General features: G+C 46.9%; 1 protein-coding gene across 1 annotated transcript in view; it reads right to left on the bottom strand.

Annotated features, from left to right (window-relative positions):
• Window positions 1-11,224, bottom strand: part of LOC132824332 (lysosomal acid phosphatase-like) — a 52,573-nt gene extending 41,349 nt beyond the window's left edge. The window contains exon 1 of the mRNA XM_060838680.1: window positions 11,117-11,224. Within this exon, the coding sequence (XP_060694663.1) occupies window positions 11,117-11,206 (90 nt within the window). The 5' untranslated portion in view covers window positions 11,207-11,224. The remainder of the gene's footprint in view (window positions 1-11,116) is intronic.
• Window positions 11,225-18,531: the final 7,307 nt, after the last annotated feature.

Raw genomic sequence — 18,531 nt, 5'->3', positions numbered from 1 at the left:
CCTTTATTGAACAGGGGCACAACACTCGTCACTCTCCAGTCCCCTGGTACCACCCCCGTTGACAGTGAAGACGAAAAGATCATTGCCAATGGCTCTGCAATTTCCTCTCTTGCATCCCACATAATCCTAGGATATATCCCGTCAGGCCCGGGGGACTTCTCTATCGTCAAGTTTTTCAAAATGCCCAACACATCTTCCTTCCTAACAAGTATCTCCTCTACCTTACCAGTCCGTTTCACACTCTCCAACAATACGGTTCCTCTCATTTGTAAATACTGAAGAAAAGTACTCATTCAAGACCTCTCCTATCTCTTCCGTCTCAATACATAGTCTCCCACTACTGTCCTTGATCGGACCTACCCTTGTTCTCGTCATTCTCATGTTTCTCACATACGCATAAAAGGCCTTGGGGTTATCCTTGATCCCACCCGCCAAAGATTTTTCATGCCGTCTCTTAGCTCTCCTAATCCCTTTCTTCAGCTCCCTCCTGGCTATCCTGTATCCCACTGGTCACCGAGCTCCAGATTGAATACTTTCCATCTACCACCACCCTCTGTCTTCTATGGGCCAGCCAATTCTGTATCCAGACAGCCAAATTTCCTTGTATCCCATGCCTCCTGACTTTCTGAATAAGCCTACAATGGAGAACCTTATCAAATGCCTTCCTAAAATCCATGTACACCACATCCACTGCTCCACCTTCATCAATGTGTTTTGTCATATCCTCAATAAGATTTCTGAGGCATGACCTGCCCCTCACAAAGTCATGCTGAACATCTCGAATCAAACAATGGTTTTCCAAGTAATCACAAAGCTGACTCTCAGAATCCTCTCCAGTACTTTACCCACCATAAACTTGAGGCTGGCTGGTCTGTAATTCCCAGGGTTACCCCTATTCCCTTTCTTGCACAAGGGAATAACATTTGCCAACCTCCAATCATCTGGCACTAATCCAAAAGACCCAAAGATCATCGGCAAAGGGGCAGCAAACTTTTCTCTTGCTTGTCGTAGTAACCTAGAGTATATCCCGTCTGGCTCTGGGTATTTATTTAACTTCATGATTTTCAGCATATCCTCCTTTGTAACATCAACCTGCTCGAGCCTAGCAGTCTGTTTCACGCTGTCCTCAAGTGCCAAGGTCCCTCAGGGAGTATTTAATGAATGGCAGGATAGTGGAACAGAGGGATCTTGGGATAATTATTCACAGATCCCTGAAGTCAGCAGAGCAAGTGAATAGTTAAGGCAGCATATGGAACACTTGCTTTTGTCGGTTGTGGCATAGAGTATAAGAGCAAGGAGATGATGTCGGTCTTGTACAGAGCGTTGGTTGGGCCACAGCTGGAGTACCGTGTGAAGCGTTGGTCAGCTAACGACAGGAAGGATGTGATAGCACAACAGGAGGGTACAGACGAAGTTCATCAAAATGCTTACTGGATAGAGCAATTGAGCTGTAAGGAGAGACTAGATAGGCTGGGATTGTTTTCTTCTGGATCAGTGGTGCTGGAAAAGCACAGCAGTTCAGGCAGCATCCGGGAAGCAGTAAAATCGACATTTCGGGCAAAAGCCCTTCATCAGGAATAAAGGCAGAGAGCCTGAAGGGTGGGGAGATAAGCTAGGGGAGGGTGGGAGTGGGGAGAAAGTAGCATAGAGTCCAATGGGTGAGTGGGGGAGGGGATGAAGGGGATAGGTCAAGGAGGAGGGTGGGGTGGATAGGTGGAAAAGAAGATAGGCAGGTAGGACAGGTCATGGGGACAGTGCTGAGCTGGAAGTTTGGAACGAGGGTGAGGTGGGGGAAGGGGAAATGAGGAAACTGTTGAAGTCCACATTGATGCCTTGGGGTTGAAGTGTTCCGAGGCAGAAGATGAGGCGTTCTTCCTCCAGGCGTCTGGTGGTGAGGGAGCGGCGGTGAAGGAGGCCCAGGACCTCCATGTCCTTGGCAGAGTGGGAGGTGGAGTTGAAATGTTGGGTCATGGTTGATTGGTGCGGGTGTCCCGGAGATGTTCCCTAAAGCGCTCTGCTCGGAGGCGTCCAGTCTCCCCAATGTAGAGGAGACCGCATCGGGAGCAACAGATACAATAAATGATATTGGTGGATGTGCAGGTAGATCTTTGATGGATGTGGAAGGCTCCTTTAGAGCCTTCGATGAAGGTGAGGGAGGAGGTGTGGGTGCAGGTATTGCAATTCCTGCGGTGGCAGGGGAAGGTGCCAGGATGGGAGGGTGGGTTGTAGGGGGGCATGGACCTGACCAGGTCACAGCAGAGAAGGCTAGGGGTGGGCAAAGAACATATATAAAATTGTAAGGGGCATGGAGAGGGAGCAGCTATTCCCCTCGGTTGAGGGGTCGATCACAGGAGCCTTCCACGTAGCTAATATGTTCTTTCACCCTCTTCCATCGGGAAGAAGACATATAAATTTGAATATATAGAGTCATAGAGATGTGCAGCACAGAAACAGACCCTTCAGTCCAACCCCTCCATGCCGACGAGATATCCCAACCCAATCTAGTCCCACCTGCCAGCCCCCCTCCCATATCCCTCCAAACCCTTCCTATTCATATACCCATCCAGATGCCTTTTAACTGTTGCAATTGTACCAGCCTCCACCACTTCCTCTGGCAGCTCATTCCATACACACACCACCCTCTGTGTGAAAAAGTTGCCCCTTAGGTCTCTTTTATATCTTTCCCCTCTCACCCTAAACCTGTGCCCTCATAGCGCTGGACTCCCCCCATCCCAAGGAAAAGACTTTGTCTATCCATGCCCCTTATAATTTTGTAAACCTCCATAACATCACCCCTCAGCCTCCAACGTCCTAGCCTATTCAACCTCTCCCTATACATCAAATTCTCCAACCCTGGCAAAATCCTTGTAAATCTTTTCTGAACCCTTTCCAATAGGAAGGAGACCAGGATTGCACGTAATATTCCAAAATTGGCCTAACCAATGTCCTGTACAGCCGCAGCATGACCTCCCAACTCCTGTACTCAATACTCTGACCGATAAAGGAAACATACCAAACGCTGCCTTCACTATCCTATCCACCTTCCACTCCACTTGCAAGGAACTATGAACCTGCACGCCAAGGTCTCTTTGTTCAGCAACACTCCCTAGGACCTTACCATTAAGTGTATGAATCCTGTTAAGATTTGCTTTCCCAAAATGCAGCACCTCGCATTTATCTGAATTAAACTCCAACTGCCACTCCTCAGCCCATTTGATTAAGGTCCCATTGTACTCCGAGGTAAGCTTCTTCACTGACCGCTACACCTCCAATTTTGATATCTAAATTAAACTCCACCTGCCACTTCTCAGCCCATTGGCCCACCTGGTCAAGATCCTGTTTAATCTGAAGTACCCTTCTTCGCTGTCCACTACACCTCCAATTTTGTTGTCATCTGCAAACTTACTAGCTATACCTCTTATGCTCACATCCAAATCATTTATATAAATGACAAAACGTAGTGGACCAATGTACAAACAGATTCATGGACAGCTTCTCCCCCACTGATTTCAGACTTTTTAACGGACCTCTTTTTGCCCCTTCTCCATAGCTATGACACAGTGTCCTGCACTGTTCTGTTACCCTGATGTACTTATACTATCTGCCTGTAAAAGTACGTATGACAACACTTTTCACTGTACCTCAGTGCACGTGACAATTATAAATCAAATCAAAAAAATCAAAGAGGGCATAGTTTTAGGGTATGGGACAGGAGATTCAGAGGGGATTCAAGAAAAGTTTGAGAGTGTGATGGGAATCTGAAATGCACAGCCTGGGAAGACAGTGGAGGCCAGAAACCTTACAGCCTTTCATAAATATTTGAAAGAATCTTTGAAAATATCATCCAACATAGTGTCTAGCTATCACCATTGTGAACAGCTAACCCGAGAATGCAACTTTAAAACAAAGGGTTTTGTGATTTACACATGAAAGAAGTGAAACTATCACTCTATTCTAACAGATGAAAGGCTTAACAGATAATCGATTTTTCAATGTATAATTTCAGTTACATCACACTGTAAATTTTTGCTATAAATTCTGTGTTACGATGGAGCCCTCCACAAACACCTGATGAAGGAGCATCACTCTGAAAACTAGTGTGCTTCCTATTAAACCTGTTGGACTATAACCTGGTGTGGTGTGATTTTTAACTTTGTACACCCCAGTCCAACACCGGCATCTCCAAATCATGAAAATATCATAGCATTCAAGGATATAGGACAACTGCAGGAAATCGGGATTAATGTGCCTTTAGTGGTAGTGATTGTCATTGCACAGTCAATGGGCCGAAGGGCCTCTCCTGCATTGCATGGCTCTATCTTTCAGACTGATGTTCACCCCAATACACACACTCTTGCTCTCTGCAGTCCCACATACACATACTTTTCAGTGCTCTTTAATGATCTAACAGCCATGGCTGTTAGGATTTAAACTATTTGACTTCTGGCTGCTTACCAAATGTTATCCAATTCTCCTAACCCTCTCTCAGCAGGGGTCTTACATGGAGCACACAGTCCCTCAGCAAAAGCCACCAATGGCTCGTTAGGTCTTTGCTGTTCCACATTCATTTGTAAGTAGGGAGCACAACACACCTTAAACCAAAACGGCCTATTTTCACAAATACAACATGTTGTGAAAAGTGACTGTTTTTTAAGAGCTGTATTCTTTGCAAACAACTTGCCCTGACTTCCTTCCTGTAAGGAGGCCTGAAGCTGAGCACACAGCTTGCAAAAGGATCAGTTAACTCCAACAGCTAAACACACTGAGGACGGAAGCTTTAAAAACTGTGGTTTTAATGTACAGCTGGTGCATTCTGTACTCACGGTACACAGCGAGTAGGTAGTGCTGAGAGTGGAGAATTCAGGAGTGAAACCAGGATGGTGGTGGGGGGGAATTGAGGAGGTGAAGCTGGGACAGTGGAGCAGGGGAGGATTGAAGGGGGTGAAGCTGGGTGGTTAGGTGCTGGGTCTGAGGGAAGGTGTTTTGAAAGCTGCACCTCATACACAAGCTGAAGAGAAGAAGCTAAAAGCTGATGGCTCAGCAAGGACTCTGGAACTTAATGGAGATGGTGGAAGATAGAAACGCTTTCAGAGGTAATGCAACACAAGCGGTCTCAACTTCGGAGATAACGTATACACAAGCTGTCAAAATGTGAAGCTCACGGCGAGAGCAGGATAGATAAACTGCAAAGGTAGCTTCGGTTTGAAAAACAGAGTTTGCAGTTACTTCAGCTTGTAAATGTAGGTGTAATGTTAAAAGATGAGATTGTACTCTCTCTCTCTGGACATTAATCTAGTGTTAAAGGATTAAACTGGACTGTCTTTCTCCAAGAAGCTGAACATTCTCGAAGTGGGTGGAGACAACATTCTGTCTCACAGATACCATGCAACAACATGGATGACTATCCATTGTCATCAACACTTCGTTCGGGCAGCCATTTACTACTCTTCTCCTGCTATTATCAAATTAAACTCTCATTTGGTACCTTCCAGTCAGAAATGCTTTCATAGCCATCCCCCAGCCAATCAAATCCATTTGCGTGATCATTCTCCCCCCACCCAACACTGAAGTATATCACACCTACATTGTCTTGGGGAATCACTGAGTCAGGAATCGGCTGCATAACAACTCCCCAGGATTAGGACATCACATTTGCATTATCTCCGAGGAGGATCTCATCCTACCATTGTACCTGGGATAACGTGCGGTTATAGAGGTGGGGGGTGGTGGGATCTGTGAGCATGACCAACTGACCTGTCCGAAGAGGATGTGTTTTCTTTGCTCTCAGCCTCTTTGACTGGATTTTGCGTGGCTGTGAAGAGGGTCAATGGGATCACCAAGCTTGTACAAGCTTTAATAAACTCTAACTGTTTGCAGAAGTTGGGGTGTGCGAATTGCATCTCATGTGAGACACCTCAGGGAAAAAACAGGGGTAGAATATAGAACATAGAAAAGTACAGCCCAGAACAGGCCCTTAGGCCCACGATGCTGTGCCGAGACCTAATCCTAATGTAAAATATAGTAACTTAACCTACACACCCCTCAACTCACTGCTCTCCATGTGTGTGTCCAGCAGTCACTTAAATGCCCCCAATGAATCTGCTTCCACCACCACTGCAGGAATTCACAACTCTCTACGTCAAGAACCTACCTCTGACGTCTCCTTTATATCTTCCTCCTATCTTCAAACTATGACCTCTTGTAACCAACTCATCCCACACGGACTCCAGACCACCTTTAAACCAGCAGAGGTCAGACCCGAACAGGACAAACAGTACAGACTACAGATTCAAAAACACCAGCAACAGTTCTCCTTCAAGATCCTCTGCTCCACGCTCGCAGCAATGCACCAGCACCTAACCTCTCTACAGTCAGCCCTGCCTCAGCTGAGGGCCACACTCTCTCAGAATTGCAAAGGACCCACTCTGTACTACATCCTCAGGAGAATTCATACTCTCAACAAACAGTATTTCAATTCCATCTCAAACATCAAAAACTATAAGTACAACAAACTTTTATCTACCCACCTCCATAACCAGCGCTCCTCAAACATTCCAGAAGATTCCCCTGGCCTCGGAAACTACATAGACACCATTAGCCATGCGGCTGATGCAGCTGCCACACCCACGCGGATTCATGATGTCACTTCCACCCCCATCATGGCCACTCCCACAACCACTTCCACCCCTCACAATTCCTCATGCATCACACGTGACATCACTTCCGCCCCTCACATCATCGCTGATGCCACACGCTCAGTGACTTCCACCACTCCTACAGCCGTGGTCACCACTATTTCTGCCCCCACCAGCGCCACTTACCTGCATTCTGCTGACACGCCCCCCCACAGACCCCACTGTCACTATCCCCACCCCCCAGAACCCCAACGGGAACACTATCCCTGCTCATGACACCACCCCCATCCCCCCCACCCACCACACCCACTCCAGTTACAGGTTCCACCCCCACTCCCAGCTCCACACCCACACCAGATCCCAGCTCCCAGCCCTGCCGACTTTTCACCATCCCTCCAGACCTCCCCCTCACTGAGTACGAACGATCAGTCCTCAGCAAAGGACTCACCTTCATCCCCCTCCGTCCACGCATCAATGAATTTAATACACGCCGTGATGTCGAACAATTCTTCCGTCGCCTCCAACTCCGAGCTTACTTTCACAATGAGGACTCCCGCCCACCTTCCGAGGACCCTTTCGCCCACCTCCAACACACTGCATCCACCTGGACACCCCGCGCTGGCCTATTACCCACCCTCGACCTCTTCATTTCCAACTGCCGCCGGGACATTAACGGCCTCAACCTGTCTACCCCCTTCCCCCACTCCAACCTCTCACCCTCACAACGCGCAGCCCTCCAATCCCTCTGCTCCAATCCCAACCTCACCATCAAGCCAGCAGATAAAGAGGACACAGTGGTAGTCTGGCGCATTGACCTCTACACCGCTGAAGCCAAATGCCAACTCGAGGACACCTCTTCCTACTGCCCCCTCGACCATGACCCCACCCACCCATCACCAAACCATCATCTCCCAGACCATACAGAACCTCATCACCTCAGGAGATCTCCCACCTACAACTTCCAACCTCATTGTCCGGGAACCCTGCACTGCCCAGTTCTACCTCCTTCTCAAGATCCATAAGCCTGACCATCCTGCCCGACCCATTGTCTCAGCATGCTCCTGCCCCACTGAACTCATCTCTACCTACCTCGACACCGTCCTATTCCCCCATAGTCCAGAATCTCCCCACATACGTTCAAGACACCACCCACACCCTCCACCTCCTCCAAGACTTCCGTTTCCCTGGCCCCCAACGCCTCATCTTCACCATGAATATCCAATCCCTCTACACCTCCATCCGCCATGACCAGGGCCTCCAAGCCCTCCGTTTTTTCCTCTCCTGACATCCCCAACAGTACCTTTCCACCAACACTCATTCGTTTGGCCGAACTGGTCCTCACCCTTAACAATTTCTACTTCGAATCCTCCCACTTCCTCCAGACCAAAGGGGGAGCCATGGGCACACGTATGAGCCCCAGCTATGCCTGTCTCTTTGTTGGCTACGTAGAACAGTCCATTTTCCGTAATTACACCGGCACCACTCCCCACCTCTTCCTCCGCTACATTGATGACTGCATTGGCGCCACCTCGTGCTCCCGCGAGGAGGTTGAGCAATTCATCAACTTCACCAACACATTCCACCCTGACCCTAAATTTACCTGGACCATCTCTGACACCTCCCTCCCCTTCCTGGACCTATCCATCTTCATTAATGACGACTGACTTGACACCGACATTTTTTACAAACCCACCGACTCCCACAGCTACCTGGATTTTCTACTCTTCCCACCCTACCTCTTGCAAAAATGCCATTCCATATTCCCAATTCCTCTGCCTTCGCCGTATCTGTTCCCAGGAGGACCCATTCCACCACAGAACACACCAGATGGCCTCCTTCTTTAGAGACCGCAATTTCCCTTCCCACGTGGTTAAAGATGCCCTCCAAAGCATCTCATCCACATCCCACACCTCAGCCCTCAGACCACACCCCTCCTACTGTAACAAGGACAGAACGCTCCAGGTGCTCACCTTCCAACCTACCAATCTTCGCATAAACCAAATCATCTGCTGACATTTCCACCACCTCCAAAAAGACCCCACCACCAGGGATATATTTCCCTCCCCACCCCTTTCCGCAAAGACCGTTCCCTCCGTGACTACCTGGTCAGGTCCACGCCCCCCCTACAACCCACCCTCCCATCCTGGCACCTTCCCCTGCCACCGCAGAAACTGTAAAACCTGCACCCACACCTCTTCTCTCACCTCTATCCAAGGCCCTAAAGGAGCCTTCCACATCCAAAGTTTTACCTGCACATCCACTAATATCATTTATTGTATCCGTTGCTCCCAATGCGGTCTCCTCTACATTGGGGAGACTGGGAGCCTCATCGCAGTGCACTTTAGGGAACATCTCCAGGACACCTGCACCAATAAACTACACCGCCCCGTGGCCCAACATTTCAACTCCCCCTCCCACTCTGCCGAAGACATGGAGGTCCTGGCCCTCCTTTGCCGCTCCCTCACTACCAGACGCCTGGAGGAAGAACGTCTCATCTTCAGCCTCGGAATACTTCAACCCCAGGGCATCAATGTAGACTTCAACAGTTTCCTCATTTCCACTTCCCCACCTCACCCTAGTTCCAAACTTCCAGCTCGGCACTGTCCCCATGACTTGTCCGGACTTGTCCTACCTGCCTATCTCCTTTTCCACCTATCCACTCCACCCTCTCCTCCCTGAACTATCACCTTCATCCCCCTCCCCCACTCACCTATTGTACTCTATGCTACTTTCTCCCCACCCCCACCAGCTTATCTCTCCACGCTTCAGGCTCTCTGCCTTTATTCCTGATGAAGGACTTTTGCCCGAAACGTCGATTTCGCTGCTCTTTGGATGCTGCCTGAACTACTGCGCTCTTCCAGCACCACTGATCCAGAATCTGGTTTCCAGCATCTGCAGTCATTGTTTTTACCCCTTGTACCAGTCAATCCTGCCCTGGGGAAAAGTCTCTGACTATTGACTCTATCTATTGCTCCCGTTATTTTGAGATCAACGATTTCTCATCAGTGACAAGGAGAACTGGTCTAGCCAGTGTAATCCAACACATCTTGGAGTTTATGCCTCCTGGGTTAAACTACACAGACAGAGCTTGTATTCTGGGCTCATGATAAGTGCTGAAAGACCACGTAGGGTAATCTTGCACAATGTGCACAGCAAGAGAGTCCCTGTGTGCTGTGAAGTGCAAAAATAAATAGCCCCTTAAAACAGACAACAGGGTCACAAGTAGCCATAATGCTTAGACCTACTGATTCTATTATAGGCAGAACAAAGACCTCTTGCTGTTTGCTTAATTAAAGCATGCAGACCGTGAAGAAACCGTGAGCAGTGGTTAAAGTGATTTAAAGCTAACCTGCACTAATTAAACTCAGCCCAAAAATTGTAATGCCGAAGTGACTTCAGATATTTGCAGCTGGTGCTGGAATTCATTCCTTGAGCAAGTTTTAACCTGGAAACAGACGCGAATAACCCAACGTCAAATACAGCAGACTCCAAAGTTTCCTACAGACTGGAGGACAGAGATCGTTTACATATAAATGTTGAACATGACAAGACCAATTGGCCCTGGCTCTGCCATTCAATAAGGTCACAACTGATCTGACCGTAATCTCAAATCCATTTATCTCTGATAACCTTTTATTTAACAAAAATTCTACCTACTTCAGCCATAAAAATATTTGCAGACTCTACTTTAAACCATCCAAAGACTCAGGATCCTCAGTGAAAACATTTTCTTTCAACTTTTAAGTACAGGATATTGGTTAGGCCACTTTTGCAATATTGCGTGCAATTCTGGTCTCCCTCCTGTGTGAAGAATGTTGTGAAACTTATAAATCTTTTCTGAACCCTTTCTCCTAATTGATTTTATTTCTGTAACAAATCTTGTAACAAAGAAAGATGTGCCTAGATACTTTTGTATCCAGGTCATCGCTGTAATTGGCGACATATAAACTTTCCACTGCACCCATTGAGTATATGTGACAATAAAGGCTGTTCCAATCAGCACATTTTGAACTGTGAGGGGGGTTAAGTGCTGTGCCATCTAAGGGGCACCCCTTTCATTCACCAACTCCCACTCTATTTATTTATTTCTCTCTCTCTCTGTCCCCTTCCCCTCTCACTCAGTCTATTTCACTCTGTATACCTTCATCCTCCTACTATCCCCCTCCCACTCCTGGTGCCTTCATTCTCACCTCCTCCATGCCCCCTACCCTTCCCCTACCTCATTCACCCACACCTCCCTCCCTCCATCCACCCCCACCCCCAAACTCTCTCACCCTCGATCCCTCAACCCATTCCTCCACCTCCTCCATGCCCCCTACCCTTCCCCTACCTCCATCCATCCATCCATCCACCCCCTGTCTCAATACATTTCATACCTCAATCCCCCTGGACCCTCCTACTCCCACCGCCCTCCACCTACCCTACCCCGCCTCTATCCTCCCTCCCTCCTTACTCACTCACTCACTCACTCACTCACTCACCAGGTTGACAAAGTGCAGCCTCCTTCCCGCCGCCGCCGCCGACACCAGGACAAGCAGCAGCACAGCCCGGGAGCAGAGGATCGGCGCCATGGACCGCAAGCCCGTCAGCTGAGCACACAAGACAGGGAGACGGGGGGGGGGCCGTGAAACCGACACCCCGCCCCTAGCAACCGAGAGGAGGGGCCCTGAAACCGACACCCCGCCCCTAGCAACCGAGAGGCGGGGCCCTGAAACCGACAATCCGCCCCTAGCAACCGAGAGGCGGGACCCTGAAACCGACAATCCGCCCCTAGCAACCGAGAGGCGGGACCCTGAAACCGACACCCCGCCCCTAGCAACCGAGAGGCGGGGCCCTGAAACCGACACCCCGCCCCTAGCAACCGAGAGGCGGGACCCTGAAACCGACACCCCGCCCCTAGCAACCGAGAGGCGGGGCCCTGAAACCGACAATCCGCCCCTAGCAACCGGGTGCCCTCCATCATGGAGTCCTTGGGCAGCTGGCAGTGTCCTGGATCTCCTGGGAGCTGACATACGTCGCTCAGGTAGCTCTAGTGGGCAGGGCTGGAAGCCTCCCCATGGTACACCGGAAAATATTATTATTGACAAACAAAAAATTGGTGCCCATGCTCTTGGAGGAAACGCCAGCGTTGGGGTGAAACTGTTCCATCACCTTTGTTGCTCTTGGCTGGCATCTGCTTCCGGATTTCCTTTGTGCCTACCCTGGAGGTTTGCTGCATTTTCATCTCTGGGGCCATGGTGATGATCACTCTCTCTCTCATTGATGACCACCGTCTTGGAACACAGATGCCAGCCATTTGGGCCAGGCTTCTCATTGCCAGCCCCCTGACAGAACCATCCAACTGTATCAGGACTGGGGAAGTGCTGAAGGAACAAGAACGGGGCTGTGGGGAATATGCAGGTCCCCTCCACCTCAGCACGGTGGGGAAGGAGGATGGCAAGAGATCTCCTCATCCAAAAGAGATTGTTCAGCCTTAGGGGATTCTTTGCATCTAAGAGACTCTATACTCAAAGGGGATTCTTCACCCCAGGCAATTCCTCACCTGATGTTGACACCTCACCTAAAGGGCAATCCTCACTCAAAACTGATTTCTTACTGAAAGGGATGGCCTATTTCACCAAACTCCTGCTGCGCTCTAATCCAACAAGGCAGCGCTGAACAAACCCTCATTCTATGGCCATAATTCAAAGGCTTCTGAAACTGAGTCAAATCCACTGTCTAATTAACTAGTTTCAGCTGACAGCCTGTAAATTCCTGTTTTAAACTCACAGGAGGGAGAGGACAGGACGGGAGTGCTTTATCTTTGTGGGCAAAATGTTTCTTCTATATTGTCAAAACACAAAGCATTATTAGTCTAGGAAGAAGTTCCTACTATCATTACAACACAGGGATAGCAAGTCAAATCAAATCAGCTGACTACCACTGGATTTGCAACACCGTGTTCAAATAACAACCAGAATCAGTGAGTGGTGAAAACAGCCTCTTTTATTCAGCAATCACAGCACAGGTTCAAGGCGGCAATAGGATCCCAAAATACAGTACCAATACCAGGAAGCCAATATTAACGGAGAGAGTGAGTTGGTGAATGAGTTAATAAAGATAGCCTATAACACAATATTTCACAACAGTGATCTTTAGAACATTCAGTGACCTTCAAAATTGCTCAATTGTTCTTAATCAAACTTTAAAAATCACAAATTTAAGTGTATAACTGAAATAAAAGGTAACAATTTATTATTTAAAATGTAACTTGAGCAGAACATTGATAAATTTCAAGGCAATCTAATATCCACAATCTATGCTCAACTTCTTGGAAATATAAACCCCATTTACACACCAACAGCCAGATACAGTTAGGGATAAATTAAGAAAGAAAATAAACAACCATATTTTGCCATTTTATGTGCATTTTGACTGAATTCTGAAGCTACCGGTCATTGCAAACAATTTCCACAGACCTCTGGAGATTTTTGCTTATGACTTACAACTGGGATTCTATTCTCAAAAATTTCAACAAGTTGATCACTGGAGAGAGCAAAAATCAAACCCAATACAGCAGCTTTCCCCCAAGCAAAACTGTTTCCTGCTACTAAAACAAACCCAGTTCACCCTTTGTTTATTTTATACTTTTTTCAATGTTCTCTGTGGTTGGCTGGCCAGTCTTTCCTTAATTGTCTAACCACTGCGCCACTGTGCTGCCCAGCCACTGTGCCACTGTGCCGCCCATCAGGCAGAGATGATATGGTTTTGTGAAAGAGAAATTTAGCAGCATTTTCTAAGGATGTAATGAAGAGGTTGGTTACAGGGGAATTTGGATTTCCAAAAGACATTTGATTGTCTGTAGTATAGAAGTTACTGTACAAAAATGTATGATGTGGATAAGTGATATACTATTGTTGATACAGGATCGGCTAATTAACAGGAAACAATTGAGATATACGTTATTATTTTTAGGTTACCAAAATGAACTGTTGGAGTGCCACAGCAATTAATTATGGGGCTTCAACTATTTATGATCCACATGAATGGCCTGGATGAAGAGACGGACAACATTGTAGCCAAATTTGCTGATGATAAAAAGATACAAATTGGAGATAAAAGAACATGCCAAAGCTAGGTTAAGTGCATATGCAAAACTTGATAAATTGAGTAAAAGTTGTGAGAAAGTGGGGTTGACAGAAAGAATAGAAAAGCAGAGTGTTACTTAAATGTGGAAGAGAACCACTGAATGGGTAGTATAGCATGAATCACAGACTGCTAGTGTACAGATCCATCAAGCAATTAGTTTTGATGGTCTTACTTGAGGAGGTATACTTGCATTGGAAATAGTTCAGAGAATGTTCAGTAGCTTGATTCCTGGGATGAAATAATTTGTCTTTTGAATAGAGGTTGAACAGTTTGGGTATATACTCCTTTAAGTTTAAAAGAATAAGGGGAAATCTATTGAAGCATTAAGATTTTGAAGGGCTGGTCAGAGAGGAAAAGTACAATGAGAGGAGATGCTGAGACAATCATCAGTGTGGGGGTATCTGGAAGGAGACAGTACAGTTAAACAATAGTCTTCTGTTCAAAATGAATTTGGGGAGAATTTCTTCCTCTCAAGAGAATTTTCTTCCCTAAGGAGTTGCAAAGGCTGAGTTAGGCAAATCTTTAATCTACAATCATGTCAAGAGTTCTGAAGGAGAAATAGCAAAGTGGAGTTACGTCCATAACCAGATCAGACATGAACGGAGCTTTGAGTTTGAAGGGACAAATGGCTTTCTCCAGCTCCTGATTCATGCTTTTTCTTTTTTGTGTTCTCACTCTTTCTTTCTCTAACTCACCATCTCCCTGACTGCCTTTTGATCCTACTTACCTCCTCTCTGTTAAGCGCTCTTTATCTCCGTCCCACTATCCTTACCTATGTTTTTTGCACTCTTGCACTGCTCACTTATCTTTCTCTGCCCCTTTCACCCTCTCTATCTCAGTTTCTCTCTTTACCCTTGTCTGTTTCCAGCTATCACCTTTTGTTGCACGGTCTCAAGCTCCTCCTATCAGTCTCTCTGTCTCTTATTTATTATTGTGTCCTCAGTCAGTCTCATCAAATCTTGGTGTCTCTGTCGCAATATCTTTCTTTCCTTGTCTTTGTCTCTTTGTGTCTTTGCTATTTTCTGTCTTGCTATTGTAAAACGTACTTTTAGTTTTTGGACTTTTGATTCAATAAAGAGAAAAGATAGCGTTTTAAACCAAGAAAACTTCAACAGAAGATGTTGCAGTTTAAAAAAGGTATTGGAATGCATTATAACTTATATCTACAAATTCGAGCAGATGAGAGGGGAAAGGTATGAAACGGACCTAAGGGGCAAAGTTTTCACACAGCGTCTGGTGCGTGTATGGAATGAGCTGCCAGAGGAAGTGGTGGAGGCTGGTACAATTACAGCATTTAAAAGGATCTGGATGGGTATATGAATAGGAAGGGTTTGGAGGGATGTGGGCCAAGTGCTGGCAAATGGGACTAGATTAGGTTCGGATATCTGGTCAGAGTAAAAATGAACTGTAAATGCTGGAATCCAAAATAGACAGGCAGGAGGCTGAAATTGAAGCACTCAACGTTGAGCCCTCTAGGCTCTAGGCTACCCAGGCGGAAGATGAGGTGCTGTTCCTCCAATTTGTGCTGTGGTCATTTTAGGAATGGAGGAGGCCAAGGATGGTCATGTCAGAAAGCGAGTGGGAAGGGGAATTGAAATAGGCAGTGACTGGGAGGTTCAGTTGGACCCTGAGGACCCGGCTGAGATGCTTGGTGAGTCGTTCCCTATGTTACATTCAGTCTCCCCGATATAGACAAGATTACATTGGGAGCACCTGATGCAGTAAACTAGGTTGGAAGAGAGGCAAGTGAACCTCTGTCTCACCTGGAAGGACTGTTTGGGGCTCTAGATGGAGGTGAGGAGGGTGGTGTACTGGCAGGTTTTGCATCTTTTCCAGTTGGAGGGGAAGGTACCTGGTTCGGGGGTGGGGGGAGAGTGGCACAAACCAAGGACTATCGAAGGGAACAGACACGGGGAGAACGTGCAAACTCCACACAGTCAGTCGCCTGAGGCGGGAATTGAACCCGGGTCTCTGGTGCTGTGAGGCAGCAGTGCTAACCACTGTGCCACCGTGCCGCCCACTACTGAATTCCCTATTGAAACTTCAACCACCTGGCTGGGCTCATTCCCCAACACCAGGCCCCTTCCTGAGTTGGATGATTTACGCACTGCTCCAGAAACCCCTCCTGGATGGTCATTACAAATTCTGCTCCCAGTCAATGTTAGGAAATTTAAAATCTCCCATCACCACCACCCTGTTGCTCCTACATCTTTCCATGACCTGTTTACATTTTTGTACCTCTATCTCACACTCACTGTTGGAGGCCTGTAGTACAGACCCAACATTGTTACCACACCCTTCCTATTTCTGAGCTCTGCCCATATTGCCTCACTGCTCAAGTCCTCCTTCAGCACAGCTGTGATATCCTCTCTGACCAGTAATGCAACGCTTCCAACCCTTTTACCTTCCTCACTATCCCACCTGAAGCATCTATGTCCTGGGATATTTACTTGCCAATCATGCCCTTCCCTCAATCAAGTCTCAGTAATAGTGATAGCATTCCCGGGTAGGAATCCAAGCTCAATTTCATATGCCTTCCTTACGACATCTCTTGAATTAAAACCAATGTACCATGCCTAAGCATTGGCGAGACAGAGCAGGCATTCCTTCAAACTACCTTACACTTTAACTTAACTTTGTATGATTGCATATTACCACACTCAAACTTGGCCGGGCTGTCTTCTTTTTCCGATGGTCTTGGAGGTGTCTTCTCTTTTGGTGGTTATTCGCGAGTTGCTGCTCGAGTTATGCTCACGAGGGTGGTGTTGCAGCAATTCTTAGACTCCAACGTTTTCACACCCTTTTGGGATGGTCTTGTGTATCTTCCAATGGGCCATTCAGGTTCGCTGATGGCAAGATGGTCCTTAGGTGTCCATTATTGGAGGTGCCAGGTACACATCGGTTCCTCCAATTAAGGGTGTGAGGCACCTGTATCTGGTACACACCTCAATCTTTCTGATTGTCCCGAAGGCAACATTCCATTGACCCATTCAAACTCAAATCTAGGTGTGTATTGTCGGGTCTGCAGCTATCATGTTTGTTTGCAAACTGTCTGTGGGAAGTTGCAGCCTGCCTGGATTCTGCAGCATATTGACTGCATTTCCCAGCATTCTTTAGTCCTTGTCCAATTTATCAAATTCATCATAAAATTACCATTTTGAGCAGCCTGACTGGCCACACCCAACTCCTACACTCAATGCTCTGACCAGTAAAGGTAAGCATACCAAATGCCTTCTTCACTATCCGATCTACCTGTGACTCCACTTTCAAGAGCTATGAACCTGCATTCCAAGGTCTCTTTGTTGAGCAACACTCCCAAGTCTTGCTCTGATTTCGCTTTCCAAAATGCAGCACCCCACATTTATCTAAATTAAACGCCATCTGCCACTCCTCAGCCAATGGCCTATCTGATCAAAATCCTGTTGTACTCTGAGGTAACCTTCTTCACTGTGCACTACACCTCCAATTTTGATGTAATCTGCAAACGTACTAACAAACCTCCTTTATTCACATCCAAGTCATTTATATAAACGATGAAAAGTAGTGGACCCAGCACCGATCCTTGTGGCACTCCACTGGTCACAGGCCTCCAGTCTGAAAAGCAACCCTCCACCACCACCCTCTGTCTTCTACCTTTGAGCCAGTTCTGTATCCAAATGGCGAGTTCTCCCTGTATTCCATGAGATCTAACCTTTTTTAAATTGTTTTTTTACAAATCTTTTGCAGAATACCTATATACAAAAAAGAATAATATCAAAATACAGAATGATAGAGGGAGTACAACAAAGTCATATCGTGATACTGTTAGTAATGAACTACCTACTATTCTGCCAGAACAAACATATCGACTTAACTTAAACTAAACTACAAACAAATTAAACAACAATGAAATGAAACTGAATTCAGATTAACTTAAATTAAATTATATCACACTACTTTATTCTATTTCACTCATCACACCTCCACTGAGGCTGCCATCCCTGGGAGCACCAGTTATTGTACCCGTATTCTTTTCCCCCAGCCTCCCCCTCCCAGAGCCCCATGGGTGTCCAGACTGATTCTCACGGCTACACCACGGCCCTAATTAATATGCTGAGAAGTCTGCGTCAATATTATTTAGAAAGAGCCGCCATGTCTTGTCAAATTGCTCTGTTTTGTGGTGCACCATATTTGTGAGGTAGTCTTGGGGGAGATCCTCCATCACCAGCCTATGCCACCCCATAAGACCTGGGACTTTTTCCAATGTCCAATTCATTAAAATGTTCTTCCTCATACAGTGGGTAAGAATGTGACACGATCACTTCCCATGTTCCACCAGAGAGGGCAAATTTGGCCACCCCAGAAGGAGAAATACTGGATCCACTTTAACTTCGATCTCCAGGATGCCCTTGACCTCCCTTTCTATAGCACTCCAGTATCTCTGGATCTTACAACATGACCAGTAGCAGTGTGTAAGAGTGCCTAACCTAATTTAATATTGAGACTCATTGGTGACACTTCTCTCTTGAACTTAGCTAGCCTCTCTGGCGCCACATAAGCCCTGTGTAAAATCTTGCTGGAAAAGCGCAGCAGGTCAGGCAGCATCCAAAGAACAGGAAATTCGACATTTCGAGCATAAGCCCTTCATCAGGCTTATGCCCAAAACGTCGAATTTCCTGTTCCTTGGATGCTGCCTGACCTGCTGCGCTTTTCCAGCAACACATTTTCAGCTCTGATACTCCAGCATCTGCAGACCTCACTTTCTCCTGTGTAAAATCTTCAATTGCAT

This window comes from Hemiscyllium ocellatum, chromosome 18 (genome assembly GCF_020745735.1).
Source record: "Hemiscyllium ocellatum isolate sHemOce1 chromosome 18, sHemOce1.pat.X.cur, whole genome shotgun sequence".
In the NCBI taxonomy this organism is placed as follows: domain Eukaryota; kingdom Metazoa; phylum Chordata; class Chondrichthyes; order Orectolobiformes; family Hemiscylliidae; genus Hemiscyllium; species Hemiscyllium ocellatum.
This window is presented reverse-complemented; position numbering and strand designations above follow the sequence as displayed.